The sequence below is a fragment of the Gorilla gorilla genome, chromosome 17 (genome assembly GCF_029281585.2).
Source record: "Gorilla gorilla gorilla isolate KB3781 chromosome 17, NHGRI_mGorGor1-v2.1_pri, whole genome shotgun sequence".
Taxonomy (NCBI): Eukaryota; Metazoa; Chordata; class Mammalia; order Primates; family Hominidae; genus Gorilla; species Gorilla gorilla.
The window spans coordinates 38,136,863-38,157,168 of NC_073241.2; the positions used below are offsets into that span (position 1 = coordinate 38,136,863).

Genomic DNA, 20,306 nt, shown 5'->3' on the forward strand with positions numbered 1-20,306 from the left:
AATAACCCTGACTTCTACCTTAAGAAAATGAAAATAAATAAATAAATAAAAAATAAAATAAGAGAATTAAACCCAAAGCAAGCAGAGGGATAAAAAACAAAACCACCTGCTGTGGTCTGAATGTGTTCTCAAAAGTTTATATGCTGAAACCTAATCACAAGGGCAGATTTTTAGAGGTAGTCATATCATGAGAGCCAAGCCCTTCTGAATGGGATTAGTGTTCTTACACAACACACCCCAGAGACCTCCTCCGCCCCTTCTGCCATGTGAGGACACAGAGAAAAAGAACACATCTATGATCCAGGAAGGTTCCTTACCACACAGCAAATTTGACAGCACCTTGACCTTGGACTCCGCAGACTCCAGAACTGTAAGAAATCATTTTCTACTGTTTATAAGCTACCCAGTCTATGGTATTTTGTTATACTATTGGTTTCAGGAAAAAAAAAAAAAGAAGATCAGCAACACCAAACACTTTGGAAGATTGATAAATGTGAGAAATCTCTATTTACCCTGGCTGATCAGGAAGAAGAGAAAATACAAATTACTAATTTCAGAAATGGGTAATGTCACATGATTACAGACTGTACAGATACAAAAAAAAACCAAGGTGACATTATAATTTTTATGTGTAAACATGACAAAATAGATAAAATTAACAAATTCCTTAAAAGGGAAAATTACTAAATCTTAACCAAGAAGCAATAAATAACCTGAATTGCCCTAAATATAAAAAATAAACTTCAGTCATAGCTGAGGACCGTCCTAGAAAAAGAAATTCAAACTCAGCTAGCTATGGCAGTGAACTCCACTAAACATTTTCAGAAGAAATAATACAATTCAACACTAACTCTCCAAAAAGAAACAAAAAAGAGTACATCCCAACTCACTCTTTAATGTTAGCATTACCCTGAACCAAAACCAGACAATGATATTACCAATAAAAAAAACTCCCTCATGAGCGTGAATGTAAAAATTGAACCAATTTGTGAAACAACCAAGACATCCTCCAATACGTGAATGAATAAACTGGTTAAACAGCCAAACAATCGAATATTACTCCATGCTAAAAAGATATGACAAATCAAACCATGAAAATACATGAAGGAACCATACATGCATATTACCAAGTCAAACAAGTCAACCTAAAAAGGCTACTTTCTTTTTTTTTTTTTTTTTTTTTTATTAAGACAGAGCCTTACTCTGTCTCCGAGACTGGAGTGCGATGACACAAACTTGGCTCACTGCAACCTCTGCCTCCCAGCTTCAAGCAATTCTCCTGCTTCAGCCTCCTGAGTAGCTGGGATTACAGGCGCCCGCCACCACACCCGGCTACTTTTTGTATTTTTAGTAGAGACAGGGTTTCGCCATGTTGGCCAGGCTGATCTTGAACTCCTGACCTCAGGTGATCCACCCATCTTGGCCTCCCAAAAGTGCTGGGATTACAGGCGTGAGCCACCGTGCCCGGCCTAAAAAGGCTACTTTCTGTATGATTCCAACTATATGACTTTCTGGAAAATGTAAAACTATGGATATGGTAAAAACATCAGTGGCTGCCAGAGGATGAGGGACACCAGGAAAGGATACACAGGCAGAGTACTGAGGATTTTTAGGGAGGTGAAAATAATGTATATGACACACATACATGTCAGTGTACCTTAAGACCAAACCCATACGATGTATAGCACCAGTGCACAATGCACACTACGGGCTGCAGGTGATTCTGATGTGCCAATGTAGGCTCATCCATTGCAGCAACTGTACCACTAAGGGGAGGGTTACTGATAAGGAGGGAGGCTACATATGTGTGCAGGTAGAGGGTATTTGAAAAATCTCTGTACCTTCCTCTCAATTTTGCTGTGAACATAAAACTGGTCTGATAAATAAAGTCTTTATAATAAACCAATAAAGACTTTATCATAACTTCTTTAGCAAATTGAATCCAACAGTATAATAAAAGGACAATACATCATAAACAAATGGGGTTTTTTCCCAGGACTGCAGGGTTGGCTTAACATTCAAACATCGTTGTTATTTGCCAGATTAACAACGGAAAACAGTAGATCCACAGAATCATCTCGACAGATACAGGCATTTGATACAATTCAACACTCATTGCTGATTTTGTAAAAATGAGAAAGTCTCAGCAAAATAAGAATCCAGGGACCTTCTTCAGCATGATAAAGAACATCTATGATGAACCTACAGCTAACATGTATCATGGTGAAAAACTGAATATGTTCTCCAGAAGATGAAGAACAACACAGGAATGTCTGCTTTCACTGCTTTTATGCAGCATTGTTCTGAAGAGTCTAGTTAGTGCAGTCACGTAAGAAAAAGAAATAAAAGTCATCCCAGTTGAAAAAATAAATAAAACTGTCTTTGTACACAATCATGACCACACAATAGGTTTACGTAAACTCTAACCTGTGAGCCAGCTTTTTGTCTTCGTCAATGAGCACAGCTGTGTTCATTAATTGTACAGGTTGCCTAGGGCCGCTCTCATATTACAATGGCAGAGTCTATCAGCTACAACAGAGACCCCTTTTGCCACAAGTCTTTAATAAGAGGGTACTTTGAGAAAGAAAAGGTTTGAAAATCTTTGGTCTATGTAGAAAATCTGATCAAATCTACCAAGAATTAATAAGTGAGTATTATTAGTACCAGGACTAATAAGTGAGTTCAGTAAGATTGAAGTATGCAAAACCAACATACAAAAATCAACTGTACTTCCATACACTCGTGATAAACAATCAGACTAAATTTTTAAGCATATGATTTACAACTACATCAAAAACTGAAACAGAGATAAATCTGATAAACTATAGAAAGACATATACACTAAAAACTACAAAATATTACTGAGAAAATTAAATATGACATATAAATGCAGACATCCATTTTTTTAAAGAGTAGGAAGATTCATTATTGTTAAGAAGTCCATTCTCCATAAATTAATCTACAAATGCAACACAATTCTAACCTAATGTCCAACAAGCCAGCACTCGTTGGACATTTTTAAATGACGAGGTGATTCTAAATTTTTTAAAATTGACAAGCTGATTCTAAAGTTCATGTGGAAATGCAAAATCTAGCATAAGCAAAACACAACAAAGAATAGAAAAATCAACTTCAACAATTATTATACATCAACAGTAACCAAAACAGTGGGCCACTGGTACAGGATGAGTATCCCTTATTAAAAATGCTTGGGACCAGAAGTGTTTCAGGTTTTGGATTTTGGAATATTTGCATCTACATAATGAGATATCTTGGCGATAGGACCCAAGTCTAAACACAAAATACTATTTCAGAAAGACAGATGGTAATTAAAAAAATACTTTTAATAATTTTGTGCATGAAACAAAGTTTGTGTATATGAGGTGAATATGTTTAGTCATTAGGATCATGCATATTAACCACACCCATAAGAATGGCTACAAATAAATACTGCAATACTTAGTGTGACAACACAGTAACCGCAACAGTCCTGTTGCGCTGATCAGATGGAAATGGTACACTTTTTTTGAAAACAATTTGGCAGCTTTTTCTAAAAAGGGAACATAAAGCAGCATAGGACACTTTTGTGGGTTATGGATAACTATCTTGATTATGGTGACACTTTCACACATGTATGTATCTGTCAAAACTTATCAAACTATACACTTTACATATGTGCACTTTAACATGTATCAGTTATACCTCACTGAAGCTACTGATTGTAGGAGCAAACACCTGGGGCACTGGCTGTGACACACGGAGAAACAAGGGTACGGAATGAAGCAGTATAAAGCTAGAGCATTGTCATCTTTACCTTATAGCAATGACAAGTGGCAGTTGGGTGTTAAGCAAGCAGGTAACATGATCAGATGTGAATTTTAAAAATGTATATAATTATGATTGCAGAATAGACCATGGCTTTGGAAGGTGGGGCAGTAGGGAAAAGAGGTGTAAGGTTATCACAGTATTCCAGGTACAAGATAATGACAACCTGACCCTGGGTAAAGGCATAGAGGAGAAGCAGAGTCAACAAATAGATTGGGAGTGTCATTCACACTGAGAAAGGTACAGTGGAATGATCACAGCTCTTTGGCTAAGAGTATACAAGATAGAGTAGTTCTCATTCTATGTTCACAAGAAGCATATTTCCGAGATGAACATCCCTATAACACATCAGTGTTCTATGGTGCAGTGCTAAGCAATATGTGCATACATTACTATAGGATAGGGAAAGAGCCTTATATTTATGCATTGGTCCTACCTTTACACTCCATTCCACTTTGTTCAATGAGTAACATAAAATTCTTATCATCAGAGTAAGGCAACTCATCATCCTCTGAGGTTTTTTCAGATGACCCAGTTATGTCATTAAGGTCATCCCTGAAATATATTTGGCTTTTAACCTATAAAATAAATAACACTGTTTCAAAATGCCCTCGAAATATTTATAGCATATACTAAATATACACCAGTGGGAATTATCTGTCTTTTTACATGAGCAAAAACACAGGTACTTCTTAAAATAACTGACTTTGGTTAAAAGGGTGCTTTTATGAATGGTTACTGCTGCTTTATCAAAGTCAGTGTCTTTACAGCAAAAGATTTTCTGTTTTTTACCGTGATCTTTTTTAAGGTATGTTCAACAGCATTCTTGACAATTTACTTTTATAATACCTTGCTCTTTTCATTAGAGGTTTTCCTTGCAAGCCTAAAAAAAACCCAAAAAATTCCAATCAGGCAAATAGTAAATATGTAAAATACAAAGAATATCTAAAACTTTTTTATATAAAACCTCTGTGTTTGTAGTTTCTCTCTCTTATTTATAATGTTTACAGGTAATGTTTTTACAGGTGATGCAAAATACAATTTTTTTTACAAGGGGAAAAACTATAAATGGAAAGGGTAGCACTACAGGACAAATGAAATATATTAATATCAAAAAATTAAGTTTAAATCAAGCTTTCTGATCATCAAAGACAGAAAAAAATGTTATTTGCAGTATTTGATAAAAAAATATGTATCCTGGGGTTTTGCCCTTTTTAATACAAACAAAGTTTTACTGGTACTAAGACCTATTTGATAAATATTACTTATGTAACAGAATCCCTTTTTTAATGATAACATTAGCTAGCCTTTTAGGGACATACTGTGCAAGTACTGTGCACTATTCTAAACACTGTACATGTATTTAAGTCATTTAAATCCTCCCAGCAATTCTGTAAAGTAGGTAACATAATAGATATTTTATAAAGAAAGAAACTAGGCACAGAAAGGCCACATAACTTGCCCAAACACATAAAACTGTTCAATAGCAGACTAAGCATTCAAACCCAAGAACTCTGGCTCCAAAACATGTGTTTTGCAATATGCTATGAAAGTAATATTTATTTTCAAGTAATATGATAGCAGATGAATTCATATTATCTTTCCATTTGCGAATATAAGTAATAATTTCTGAATTTTGTAATATTTTAAAAATAAGATTTTAACCTTGGCATTTTTTTTTAAGTTCAGTGGTACAACTGCAGGTTTGTTATATATGTAAACTTGTGTCACAGGGTTTTGTTGCAGATTATTTCATCACACACGTATTAAGCCTAGTACTCATTAGTTATTCTTCCTGATCCTTTCCCTCCACTCATCCTCCACTCTCCACCTTCCAGAAGGTGCCAGTGTGTTTTGCTCCTATCAATGTGTCTATGTGTTCTCACCATTTGGCTCCCATTTTTGAGAGAGAACATGTGGTATTTGGTTTTCTTTTACTGTGTTAAATTGCTAAGAATAATGGCCACCAGCTCCATCCATGTTCCACCAAATGACATGATCTCATTTTTTTATGGCTACCTAATATTTCCTGGTATATATGTACCACATTTTCTATATCCAGTCTATGAGTGATAGGCATTTACTTTGATTCCAGGTCTTTGCTATTGTGAATAGTACTGCAATGAACATATGCATGTGTCTTTATAACAGAATAATTTATATTCCTTTGGGTATACACCCAGTAATAAGATTGCTAGGTTGAATGGTACTTCTGTCTTTGAGGAAATGCCACACTGTTTTCCACAATGGCTGAACTAATAATATACACTCCCACCAACAGCGTATATGTATTCCTTTTTCTGTACAACCTCACAAGCATCTGTTATTTTTGTACTTTTTTTTTTGAGACGGAGTCTCAGTCTGTCACCCAGGCTGGAGTGCAGTGGCGTGATCTTGGCTCACTGCAACCTCCGCCTCCCAGGTGCAGGCAATTCTCCTGCCTTAGCCTCCTGTGTAGCAGGGATTATAGGCGAGTGCCACCACGCCAGGTTAATTTTTGTATTTTTAGTAGAGACGATGTTTCACCATATTGGTCAGGCTGGTCTCAAACTCCTGACCTCGTGATTCATCTGCCTCGGTCTCCCAAAGTGGTGGGATTACAGGCGTGAGCCACCATGCCCAGCCTGGACTTTTTAATAATAGCCATTCTTACTGGTGTTAGATGGCATGTTAATAGGGGTTATGATTTGCATTTCTCTAACGATCAGTGAAGTTGAGCTTTTTTTCCATGTTTGTTGATCTTGTATATGTCTTCTTTTGAAAAGTATCTGTTCTTGGCCTGGAGCAGCGGCTGACATCTGTAATCCCAGCACTTTGGGAGGCCAAGGTGGGCAGATTACCTGAGGTCAGGAGTTCGAGACCAGCCTGACCAACATGGCAAAAACCCATCTCTGCTAAAAATACAAAAATTAGCAGGGTGTGGTAGGGCATGCCTGTAGTCCCAGTTACTCGGCAGGCTGAGGCATGAGAATCACTTAACCCGGGATGGGGAGGTTGCAGTGAGCGGAGATCACAGCACTGCACTCCAGCCTGGGAGACAACGCCAGACTAAAAGAAAAAGAAAAAAAGAAAAGTATCTGTTCATGTCCTTTGCCCACTTTTTATGGGGTTTTCTCTTGTATTTAAGTTTCTTACAGATGTTAGATATCAGACCTTTGCCAGATGCATAGTTTGCAAAACGTCTTCCCTTGTGGAGGTCGTCTGTTCAGTCTGATGACAGTTTCTTTTGCTGTGCAGAAGCTCCTTAGTTTAATTAGATTCCATTTGTCAATTTTTGCTTTTGTTGCAATTGCTTTGGCATCTTCATGATGAAATCTTTGCCAGTGCCTATGTCCAGAATGGTATTGCCTAGATTGTCTTCCTGGGTTTTTATAGTTTTTGATTTTACAGTTAAATCTTTAATCCATCTTGAGGTAATTTTTGTTTATGGTGTAAGGAAAGGGTGAAATTTCAATCCTCTGCATATGACTAGCCAGTTTTCCCAGTACCATTTATTAAATACGGTCCTGTCCTTGTTGCTTTTTGTCAGGTTTGTTGAAGATCAGAGAGTTGCAGGTGTGTGTTCATATTTCTGGGTTCTCTATTCTGTTCAACTGGTCCATGTGTCTGTTTTTGAACCAGTGCCATGTTGTTTGGTTTCTGTAACTCCATAGTATAGTTTGAAGTCAGGTAGTGTGATTCCTCCAGCTTTGTTCTTTTTGCTGAGGACTGCCTTGGCTATTCACACCCTTTTCTGGTTCCGTATGAATTTTAAAATAGTTTCTTGTAGTTCTGTAAAGAATGTCAATGGTAGTTTAATAGGAACAGCATTGAGTCTACGAAATGCTTTGGGCAGTATGACTTTTTTTTTTTTTTTTTTTTTTTGAGATGGAGTCTTGCTGTCATCGGCCTGGGCTGAAGCACAATGGCATGATCTCTGCTCACTGCAACCTCCACCTCCTGGGTTCCAGCAACTCTCTTGCCTCAGCCTCCCAAGTAACTGAGATTATAGGCGCCTGCCACCACGCCCGGCTAATTTTTGTATTTTTAGTAGAGGCAGGGTTTCACCATGTTGGCCAGGCTGGTTTCAAACTCTGTCTTTGAGCAGTGTTTTGTAGTTCTCCTTGTAGAGATCTTTCCCCTCTCTACTTAGCTGTATTCCTAGGTTTTTATGTTGTTGTTGTTTTGGTGGCAATTGTGAGTAAGAATTAGTTCTTGGTTTGGCTCTTCACTATTGTTGGTCTATGGGAATGGTACTAATTTTTGCACATTGATTTTGTATCCTGAGACTTTCCTCAAGTTGTATCAGCTTAAGAAGATTTTGGGCTCACACTATGTGGTTTTCTAGGTATAGGATCATGTCATCTTTAAACTAAGATAGTTTGACTTCCTCTCTTCCTACTTGGATGCCCATTATTTCTTTCTCTTGATGGATTACCCTGGCCAGAACTTACAATACTACATTGAAAAGAAGTGGTGAGAGAGGGCATCCTTGTCTAGTGCCACTTTTCAAGGGGACCGCTTCCAGCTTTTGCTCATTCAGTATGACGTTTGCTGTGGGTTTGTCATATATGGCTCTTATTATTTTGAGGTATGTTCCTTCAATAACTAGTTGAGAGTTTTTAACATAAATGTTGAATTTCATCAAAAGACATTTCTGAATCTATTGAGATGTGATTATCTCAATAATAAACAGAATAATTCTGTTTATTTGATTAATTACATTTATTGATCTTTTTTTTTTTTTGAGAGGCAGTCTCGCTCTATCATCAAGGCTGGAGTGCAGTGGTGCAATCTTGGCTCACTGCAACCTCTGCCTCCCGGGTTCAAGCAATTCTCCTGCCTCAGCCTCCTGAGTAGCTGAGACTACAGGTGTGTGCCATCACATCTGGCTAATTTTTTGTATTTTTAGTAGAGACAGGGTTTCATCATGTTAGTCAGGATGGTCTCAATCTCCTGACCTCATGATCTGCCCACCTCAGCCTCCTAAAGTGCTAGGATTACAGGCGTGAGCCACTGTGCCTGGCCTATTGATTTGCACATGTTGAAACAACCTTGCATCACAGGGATGAAGCTAAATGCTCACATCAAAAAGAAAGATCTTAAGTTCACAACCTAATGTCACAACTAAAACAACTAGAAAGGCAGGAGGAAAATCTAGGTGAGTGACTGACATTCTGAAAGCCAAGTGAACAAAGTGATATAGTGGAGAAAGTTCTCCATGGGGTCAAATATTGCTGATAGGTTAAATAAAATGAGATCTAAGAAATTATGTCTAGATGTATTACAGTGAAAAAATGACAAGCTTGAGAATAACAACTTTGGAGGAGTGGTGAGAGTGAAAATTACAGCAGTGAGTTCAAGAGTGAATGGAAGGGAAGGTTGAGTCCATGAGTACAGACGGTTCAATTTCAAGGACATCATACCTAAGTGGCATTATCATGGATGACCTAATTTTCTTCTTGCTCAGCTGTATTTCCCAATACTTTTATAATGATTAATTACCTAGTATGTTTTAACACGTTAAGCATTTAAAAAATTAAACACATATGGCATTTTTATAAGCCAGACTATGGTATAAATGAATAAAGCCATAAAATTATAGAGCATTTCTAGATTATATAAAAGTGATTATCATTTTGCTCATGCTTATAAAGACCACAGAAAGACTAATGATTTCAAGGACAGTATTTCTTACTTGAGAAAACTCACCCAACTCTGAGACATTTTATACTCATCAAATACACAAAACAATTAGTCATACTAAAATACTCAATTCTGTAACAAGAATAAAAAGTTACAATGCAAAAATATCTTCTTTCGTAAACTTAATTTTTGTAAATTATACAATATGAAGTCACTAATGAAAAATATGGTGTGGTGCATACTTTTCAAAGGAAGACTAAAGACATGCATTGAGAGTGCCTCTAAACAGGAAATACACTGCATTGGCAGCACCTTGGTTTTAAGCACACAGGTCAGCAAATTAATAGTGTGTGCCAAATTCAGCCTACTACCTGTCTGTCTGTTTTTTTTTTTTTTGGTAACAGTGAAACCTATTCTTTTATTGAATGACAACGAAACCTATTCATTTATTGAATGACAGTAATTCATTTATCGAGTGACAGAGTGACACCTATTCATTTATTGTCTATGAAAGATGTTGGACTACAACAACACAGACTCTCTGGTCCATAAAGCCTAAAATTGTTACTATCTGGTTCTTTACATAAAAAGTTGGCCAATTCCTGGCTAGGTAGATCAAAGGTCCTTTGATATACTTCGATAACGTTTAGCAATATTGTAAATATTTATATAAAATATGGATCCCCATGTGCAATCCCTTGGCAATATTCAGATTATTATAAATGTCCAATATTTGAGCACTTTTGCATTGAGAAAAACAACAATTTTATAACTAACGATTATGTTGATAACAAAGTAAAGTGCCAACGTAGCATGTAGCTTCCTTTTCTAACTCAGTAAACACTACAAGTATTAAGATCATACAGTATTGTATTCTGACAAAATTTGCTTAAGAGAGTTGGTACTTGCAGAGTGGGGTACTGCTATAAAGATAACCTGAAAACGTGGAAAAAACTGGAACTGGGTAACGCACAGAGGTTACAACAGTTTCAAGGGCTCAGAAGATGACAGGAAGATGGAAAATTTGGGAATTTCCTAGCGACTTGCTGAATGGTTTTGACCAAAATGCTGATAGTGATACGGACAATGAGGTCCAGGCTGACATGGTCTCAGATGAAGATGAGGAAGTTATTGAGAAACTAAAGTAAAGGTCACTCATGCTATACTCTAGCAAAGAGACTGGTGGCATTTTGCCCCTGCCCTAGAGATCTGTAGAACTTTAAACTTGAGAGAGATGATTTAAGTATCTGGCAAAAGAGATTTCTAAGCAGAAAAGCATTCAAGATGTAACCTAGCTTATTCTGAAAAGCATTCATGTAGTCACAAAGATGGTTTGAAATTGGAACTTATGTTTAAAGGGGAAGCAACCATAAATGTTTGGAAACTTTGACGCCTGACTATGTGGTAGAAAAGAAAAACCTGTTTTCCGGGGGAGAAATTCAAGCCTCCTGCAGAAACTTTCATAAGTAACAAGGAGCTAAGTGTTAATAGCCAAGACAGTGGGGAAAATGTCTCCAGGGCATGTCAGAAATCTTCCCAGAAGTCCCTCCCATCACAGGCGCAGAGGTCTTAGAGGAAAAAATGGTTTCTTGAGTTGGGAACAGGGCCCCACTGCTCTGTGCAGACCTGCGACATGGCACCCTGCATCCCAGCTGGTCCAGCTCCAGCCATGATAAAAAGGGCCAAGGCACAGCTCAGGCTGTTGCTTTAGAGAGTGAAAACCCAATGCCTTGGCAGCATCCATGTGGTGTTGGGGCTACAGGTGCACAGAACACAAGAGGTGAGGTTTGGGAACCTTTGCCTAGATTTCAGAGGATGTATGGAAATGCCTAGATGTCCAAGCAAAAGTCTGCTGCAGGGGCAGAGCCCTCATGAAGAACCTCTGCTAGGGCAGTGCAGAAGGGAAATGTGGAGTTGGAGCCCCCAAAAAGAGTTGCCAATGGGGCACTGCTTCGAAGAGCTGTGAGAAGATGGTGACCATCTTCCAGACCCCAAAAAGGTAGATCCACTGACAGCTCATACTGTGCACCTGGAAAAGCTGCAGGCACTCAACATCAGACCGTGAAAGCAGCCACAAGGGCTGAACCCTGCAGAGTCACAGGGGCAGAGCTGCCCAAGGCCATGGGAGCCCACATTTTGCATCAGTGTGCCCTGGATGTGAGAAATGGAGTCAAAGGAGATCATTTAGGAGCTTTAAGATTTAATGACTGCCAAGTAGAGTTTCAGACTTGCATGGGGCCCATGGCACCTTTCTTTTGGCTAATTTCTCCCATTTGGAATGGGAACATTCACCCAATGCATGTACCCCCACTGTATCTTAGAACTAACTAACTAATTTTTGATTTCACAGGCTCACATCCTTGTCTCGGATGAGACATTGAACTTGGACTTTTGGGTTAAAGCTTGACTGAGTTAAGACATTGGGGGCACTGTTGGGAAGGCAGTATTGGTTTTGAAATGTGAAAAGGACATGAGATTTGAAAGGGGCCGGGGTGGAATAATATGGTTTGGTGCTGTGTCCCCACCAAAATCTCATCTCAAATCATAATCCCTACCTGTCAGAAGAGAGACCTGGTGGGAAGTGACTTGATCATGGAGGCTGTTTCCCCCATGCTGTTCTTGTGATAGTGAGTGAGTTCTCACAAGAGCTAATGTTTTTAAAGTGTGGCACTTCCTTGCTCTCACTCTCTCCTACTACTTTGTGAAGAAGGTGCTTGCTTCTCCTTTGCCTTCTGTCATGATTGTAAATTTCCTGAGGCTTCCCCAGCCAGGAGGAACTGTGAGTCAATTAAACTTCTTTTGTTTATAAATTACCCAGTGTCAGGTAGTGTCTTTATAGCAGTATGAAAATAGACTAATACAAGATGTGTTATCAAACCCAATGCTTTAAAGATACTTTACTGGTGAAATAATCACTACACTATAAATGCAACTTCATTTTTATAAGAGGGTTGCATAGTACATTATTTTATGGGTGTGACTACTTATTTCCTTTAATTAACAGACTTTTACACAATCTCAAACATTTTGATATGACAATGCTATAATGAAAGTTCTTACCATATATATGTATGCACGCAACAATTTCATATAAAGAAATAACTACACATGCATATATATGTTGGCCTATTGCATGTTATGTATATGATATACAAGATATCTTCTATATCATATGTATAATAAATATACAATTAATGACCTCAACTGCTTGTGTGTATGTGTAAACTCATATTTTCCTGTAGAATCTAGTCCCAGAAGTAAAGCTGTCAGGTTAACAAAATGACATATTTAAAATTGTGATGCATGCTACTGAACTACCCTTCAATAAAGATTTACCAATTTCATTTAGCAACAGTGTATAAGAGCATGTCTTTCTTCACATTTGTCTAGTTACTTTTTAAATAAAACATCAATATGATTGGAAAGACCATATCTCATTGCTTGTTAATTTGCATTTTATGATTACCAGGCAAGGCAGAATATTCCTCACAAAAGTATAAAATTTGTTAATCGTACATATTAACCCAAATTAGAATTCATTTTATAGTACAATTAACAGTGATCCGCTGTTAACTATCGCTACAGGATTACCTATCAAACTCGCCATTCTCCTTCCCGGGAGATTGATGATTATCAGGTTTTCTGTTCTTTATTTTGTGAATTAATTCATCAACATCATCATTATAATTGTCACTGTCATCAGCATGTACGTTTCTTGACACTTCCATTTTCTTATTTCTGCATTTCTTCATTTTTTCTTCAACCTTCAATGAAAGTTTCATACTGAGAATAATTGTCATTATTTTATCCAATAGAAAGAACTTTTTTGTGTTCATTCATTTAATCACTTGACTCAGTCTGTCATATTAGTCATGACATGATAAAATACCTTGTGCTTACTTTTTCATTATATATAATTATGTTATAATTTTTATTGAAATTCATATAAAGTCTGATTTATTTCTGTTTGAGTGAATAAAATTTTCAAAACTTTCAAAACGGGCCCATTCCAAATTTGTGCTTTTATTCCCATTGCTGTCTAATATACATTTTCACCCCCGATGCCCTTGTGATGAGCAGAAATAGAGAAATAAAAAGACGAAGCCATCAAATCTGTCCTCTTCTATTTTTACCTCCTGGAGTTTACACTAAACGGCCAGATTTAGAGGATGTGGGGCTTCAAGAACAGAAAGGAAGCTTTCCCCTTTCTACGGTAAGCTTTCTTTTCCCACTGTCTTTTATTTTACTTTCTCCCTTTGGATCCTAGGATATCGAAAATGTGAAGGTGCTTGCTGAAATACAAGAACCAAAATTTGAAACCACAAAAGAAGCAGAGTGAAACTGCTGAGATGCTACTTTAGAGTTCTGGAAAATGAGATGCTTCCACAATTTCACATTCAGTAACCATGACATTTTATAGCTGGAGGATATACAGTGTAAGTAGTTATCTACTTTGGCCCCATTATCAAAAAAGATTAAATGATTCATCTAAATCCCCTGGCATTTTCCAGCATTTTATTGCACAAAACCTGATAATACTGTTTCATAAGGCTGAATCAGATAAATTACCGATAAATTCATCAAATTAATCAGAAGAATTAAAAGTGTAACTCTGGGAAAGTAACATAATGCCTCAGAAGGGGCTGAGAGGCCTCATCTACTTTTACTTTTTAAGATGAACATCACCAGATTTTTGTCTATCTTTAAAACTCGATGTACCGAAATCATGTTTCTACTTTGGAGTCAAATACTAAATTTTGGGCTGAGAATCCATGGTACTGACATAATAAAGTTATACATGCTAAAACTTATGCTCTATTAAACAAAATCACATTAAGATCTGCTTTGACAGAAACATGCGGAAGTTGTGATTAAAAAATAGATGGAGATATCTATATACATTTGTTTTCAAACATACTTAAGGTTGTCATGATGAAATTGTAAGCCTTAACATATTGAGTTAAATGGATCAACTTGCACATCTGAAAGCACAACATACAGATTCCTTTGCCCATGAATATTTGTTCCAACTCTCAAGGACAGACACATTTTTATAGCACTTCTCAGTCATTGCTTCCTTCCCATTGATTTCCCACTTTAAGTAAGTGCAATTCATCTTTAAGTCAATAGGGAAAAATTAAACCCTAGAGCTTATTAAATTTTTAAGCAATTTCCTATAGGCTAACCCTAGTTTACAAGTGTCTATATCCATGATATATGAATAGATTTTTTTCCCAGTCCCTATGCCACTTGTAAAATGGACAGACAGACTTGGGTTGATCAAGTAATGAAGATTATAGAATGTTTTCCTGATCTCCTATCATTTAAATTGAGAAAGAGCCTATTTCTACACACAATTATGTATATAGATAACCCGATTTTACGTAAGAGCTTTTCATAAGTAAAGAAAATTAGAATGCACCAAATAATTGGTCAAGAGAAAAAAAACGAGCAGCAGCAAGTGGCCCTGTAAATCTTTCTGAACTTTTCTTTTTTCTTTCTAAGAAGAGCTGTGAGAAGAGAGTGACCATCTTCCAGACCCCAAAAAGGTAGATCCACTGACAGCTCATACTGTGCACCCGGAAAAGCTGCAGGCACTCAACATCAGACCATGAAAGCAGCCACAAGGGCTGGAACTCTAGTTGTAATATGCGTGCCTCATTCTTAAGTCTTTGTATATTGTGCTGTAACTATTCTTCTAGATGTACTTTTAATGCTCTGTCACTGTGTGGTGGAGAAGAATGCACATTTTCTAATCCAAGTTCTATTCTTTTATAGTTATTTGTACTGTAATTATGATATAATGGTTTGTGGAACAAGTTTTGAATTGGTTTTGTATTCTTATTAAGTGTCTGTAACAACAGAAACACTATGCTTTTTTTTTTCTCACATACTTAATTTCTCTGGAGCAGGTAAGCCACAAATCTAAAAGGCTTGTTGGATCACTAAACTGAGGCACATTTCTGATGTCCAATTTGCAATTAATGTTATGTTGGTGATTTTTTCATCATGTACCTATAACACTCTTGGTCTTCTTTTATTTCAATTGTAACTACTTCTGGGTTCCTTGCTTTTGTACTTTTTGTGTCATTATAAAATTCTCCCGGTCTATGTTAAAAGCATGTTCTGTGTCTGGTCTGTTACTATTTTCACAGTATACTTTATTTTCATTTAAATAAAAATCAGAAGATGACTGGCAAGCAAATTCTGGAGGCCAAGAGTATAAATGAGATCAAAAGACATTTATGAGGCTGCACTATTTTTAAACAGGAAATATTAGGAATACATATTAGATGAACACTCTAGATACATCTTTTCCTGACAATCAGGTGCATTATTTGTCAAATTTGAGGGTATTTTCTTTAAGTTTGCTATTCCTGTAGAGTTATCATGGAGTGGCTCTTCCTAAAAACGAGGCAGCAGTTTTGTATTCTTCACAAATTTCACCCAAATTCTGCTTTAACTCAATTTTGATGAGTTTTAAAGTTTTTTTCCACCTCATTTGTCTTGTTTGATCCACGTTTTCCTCATACTTTTGCACATAAGGGAGTCTTGTATATACAGATATATGCTATTACAATACTTGTTCACTTCTGTTTGTTGAGACATTTTTTGCAGATGTGAAAGTGGAAGATTATGAGTTTTGTTTGTCAGATGTCTTTTCTGTCAGGGTATATGTTTTAAGGATAACTTTGTCTTTAAATAATGAAGTATGAAAAAATGAAAATTTAACTGTTAAATTTCTTAATCTATGTTTACCTAATCCCAAATTACTGTCTTGTAACCAAAAAGTGAAAAATAGTTTGCATAAGCCTAAAATATAAGAAAAACACAAACTATCAAACTTTACTTTGACAGTGTCTGGAGTAACATTAATTCATTGTGTGATAGATTTACCAAAAATGAAAATAAGAGATCATTTTTAGTAGTACAAAGGCATCTTCACTTAACAAGATTTTATCTCACTGTACTGGAAATACTGATACCCAATAGTGCACATTTGAGTGTTTTTTTCCAAAGATTACTAACCGGTGAGTAGGCAAACTTAAAATTATTAGGAGTCAAAATCAACACCAATCAAAAGAAAAGCAAATTCTTACATTTTAATTCAAATTATATACTGTAATATGATAGTGTTATATAGCTATATAAACTATAGGCTTAAGTCAAGTTCTAATAAATTTTCAGGTCCACAAATGACAATTGATTTTAAAAATTTAACAATATTTGCAGATTTCCTATGTTGAAATAAATTGGGAACATTTTTGCTTGAACCCAAACACCAAAAGTGCCATTTTGCAAGGTCTGATTCTCTTGATAGGTAGAGTTGGGTTGATTTTATGACCCCATTCTGCCCTGAACATAGATATTGAAATTAGTAAGAGATCACAATGGAGAATACATTTTTAATCTTGGTATTAGTCACCAGTAATATAAAACTGCAAATTTTGGACCATTGGCAATGATTACTTCTTTAACAGGAATCCAAATCAGCAGCCATCATTGTTAAATTATTCATAATTTTTATTGCTTAAAATTATAATTCAATATTTGATATTACCTTCTTTATTATATTAGGTTATAAAAATGGAACAGCAAACAATACTCCGGAACTTTTTGCCTCAGTTCCAAGGTTAATATTAGCTGTAAAATCACTGTAGATTCTTAGAACACTTTAAATTTTATAAACAGTTAAAATGTTATTAAAATTAACTATTAAATTACATTCAATTGATTCTAAAAGGCTAGTCCAAAAGTAATTTCATTTGGATTATGCTACATTACCAAAGAAAACCAGAAATTTGAAATTAAATTTTTACATACCTGTGGCTGGCTGCTTTCACATCCTTCAAGCCTTTCTTGCTCTCCCTCTGATGTCGTTTCTAAGTCTTGTTCTGCTCACAAATCCATATATTTAGTTAAAATGAACTACTTAGAACAATTAGATAAAAACTTTAGTCTTTATAAAAATAGAAAATAACATATTTTTCTTCTATAAATTGAGAATTTTAATGAAGCTTAATCTTTAGCGATATATCTACTTCTTAAGAATTACTTCTAGTTCTCCAAAACTTCAACAAACTACTTGGCAAGACACCAGATGTCACCAGATTCAAGCCATAGACCAACATCTCAAAGATTCGCTCACAAATGAATCCACCCAACAATATAAATGAACAAAACCATCAGAAAAACAAAATTTGAAAATCCAGTACTAACAGATAAACTAACACTACATATTGTTCTTTACTTCCTAATATTACCTTTATAATAACACACTAAACCTGCTTCTCATTATGAGTAACTTCCAATATGACTGTTACTGCTTATACCTTCATCCATATACACCCCGTTCATTATATCTGAAATGTCTTCCTCTACTATTCTGACAAATTTCATTTTTCAACAGCTGTGTAAACTCTTCTCTGATTCTGGCTCTTTCCCCAGACAAACAGTTTTATATAATACAGGTTTCATAAAACATGCAATTAAGGTTTCAAAAGTGAGTTTATGTTTTAACCGACTATAACTAAAATACAAAGTAGGGGTTGGTGGATGACCCTGAGTTTTCAGGAATGAAACGGCGGTTCTCTGGAGACTGAGTACCCTTTGCGGTGCCCAAGGAGGCCGAGCTCTGTTGCTGCGAACCCCAGTGGTCACACCTGCTCCTATCTCAGCATTACTTCAGAACCGACCTACCCCAGAATGGTGTGGAGTGCAGTACATTGGCTTGTCACCAAGCCACCATTCTGGTTCCCAGGTTGCGTCTCTCCACTGGACTAGTGAGAGGGTCGTCAGTGTTTTGCTCCTGGGCCTGCTTCCAGCTGCTTATTTGAATCCTTGGCTCTGTGACGGACTCTACTCCTTGCTGCAACCCTCACTCTTCATAGTTACTGGGGCCTTGGACAAGTTGTTACTGACTATGTTCATGGGGATGCCTTGCAGAAAGCTCCCAAGGCAGAGCTTCTGGCACTTTCAGCTTTAACCTTTGCTGGGCTTTGCTATTTCAACTACCATGATGTGGGCATCTGCAAAGCTGTTGCCACGCTGTGGAAGCTCTGACCTTTCTGACTTAATACTTTGAAGAACTGATGTATGCCTCTTTGCCTCTGCTTTGTCATGCCATTCAACTCACAATAAGGAAGAAATAACAGGGTAAGTCCATTGGTGGACAGCCTTCTTCTCTTAATCACAAGATTGTTTTCCAAATTTAATATTTGAGGAAAAGGTTTGAGAGGAATTATGACTAAGAAATTGTGAGACTGAGTTTTGTATTGCGGTGAGTTAATGGGGTTGCCTCCCAGCTTCTCATAAGAGTCACAGTATAACTAAACATGATATGAGCTTTTGCCTTTTATCAATCTCTTAAAGAGAATCCAGCTTTATTACTATTAATATATGATCAAATTTCTGTTTTTGCCCTGGGAATGATGGACAAAGGGAAATACTGTTAATTCATGAATAAAAACATCGCAGAAAATTAGAGAGTGTTCAGTTTTTGAAAACTTCCCTCTCTATTCAGTAGATACCACCTACTGATGGTTACATATACTGGGGAAATTTTAAAATTAGGAAATGCTGATATCTCACATTATGAATTTCTAAATCTTAGGAAGAAAAGCTTGGAGTGCTTCTGAATATAGAGAAGTTCCATTTAAGGGCAAGGTTCCCCTTGTAGACATATCAAAATATTACAAATTCTAAACTGAGACTCAAGTCTCAAATGTGTTTTACTTGTTCTGAAACAATCTGTCCATGAATATGAAACTATAAGTAATACATTGCTATTTTCCCACTATGGGAATCTCCAATGTGAAAATGTATTCTATGAATTGTTTTTAAATAAAATGTTGTATAATTAAAAAAAAGAAAAGTACACACATTCCAAAATGAACCTAATGGCTTGCAAAAAAAAAGTGTTTTTCAGTTAAGAATAGCAAATCATGATCCTGAGAGGATAAATGTCAAAGCTTATGGGAGAGTGCTGTGGCATATCTTTAATGCAACACATCATACTTAATTATACCATTATCCTACATGTATTTTTAAGTTGTGGGGCTGTGTGGCACAGCATGTGTCCTACTTCAAAGAGGCAGCCCCTGGTCTGTTCTGGTAATGGTTGCTGTACTTTTACTATAATGTGCTGAGGCTAGAGTTGGGCTATTCGAATATTATTATAATAATCTTTTAGCTAATGGTAACAGAGTGTCTTCTTCTAACAAAATTGATATTATCATGACAATTAACTAGCAGATAGAATAAATCTCACCCTAACGAAGTAAATGTATCTCATTTTATCTCCACTTGGGGGGAATTAAGTCAATACTAGTGAGACATTCTTGGTATGAGAATATGTAACACGGCCTGTGCTTCTCAATAAGGAATTTATTTTCTGACTTCTCTACACAGTAGGTATCTTTAAAAAATAACATCCTATTGGTATTGGTACAGTTCTTATTGATGTTTGTTCATGGTACCAGAAAGGTCTCATTGAAATTCTTATTTTAAAGACAGTTACTTTTTGAGTGACACAAATCACTATGTCAGAGTTGATCTCTGAACAACACAGGTTTGAACTGCAAGGGTCCACTCATCTGCAGACTTTCTTCTGCCTTTGCCACCTGAGATGGCAAGATCAATCTCCCTCTACCTCCTACACCTCCTCAGCCTAGCCAACTTGAAGACTCTGAGGATGAAGAGCTTTATGATGATCCACTTTCCACTGAATAAAAATATATTCTTTCTTCATTATGATTTTCTTTATAAGTTTCTTTTTCTCTAGTTTACTTTATTGTAGTAACAATACAGTATATAATACATATAACTAATATGTCTTAATTAACTGTATAATCAAT

The 20,306-nt window shown here is 36.4% G+C and overlaps 1 protein-coding gene and 1 pseudogene across 2 annotated transcripts in view; one reads left to right on the forward strand and one right to left on the reverse strand.

Moving 5' to 3' along the window:
* Nucleotides 1-20,306, reverse strand: part of ANKRD62 (ankyrin repeat domain 62) — a 41,181-nt gene that overhangs the window by 14,132 nt on the left and 6,743 nt on the right. For both annotated transcript variants that reach the window (XM_055368432.1, XM_031003732.3), the window contains exons 7-10: nucleotides 17,275-17,345; nucleotides 13,042-13,214; nucleotides 4,675-4,708; nucleotides 4,262-4,403 (exon numbers count right to left, since the gene is read on the reverse strand). In XM_055368432.1, coding sequence (XP_055224407.1) covers nucleotides 4,262-4,403; nucleotides 4,675-4,708; nucleotides 13,042-13,214; nucleotides 17,275-17,345 — 420 coding nt within the window. The remainder of the gene's footprint in view (nucleotides 1-4,261; nucleotides 4,404-4,674; nucleotides 4,709-13,041; nucleotides 13,215-17,274; nucleotides 17,346-20,306) is intronic.
* LOC109023940 (succinate dehydrogenase [ubiquinone] cytochrome b small subunit, mitochondrial-like) lies at nucleotides 17,934-18,557 on the forward strand (annotated as a pseudogene).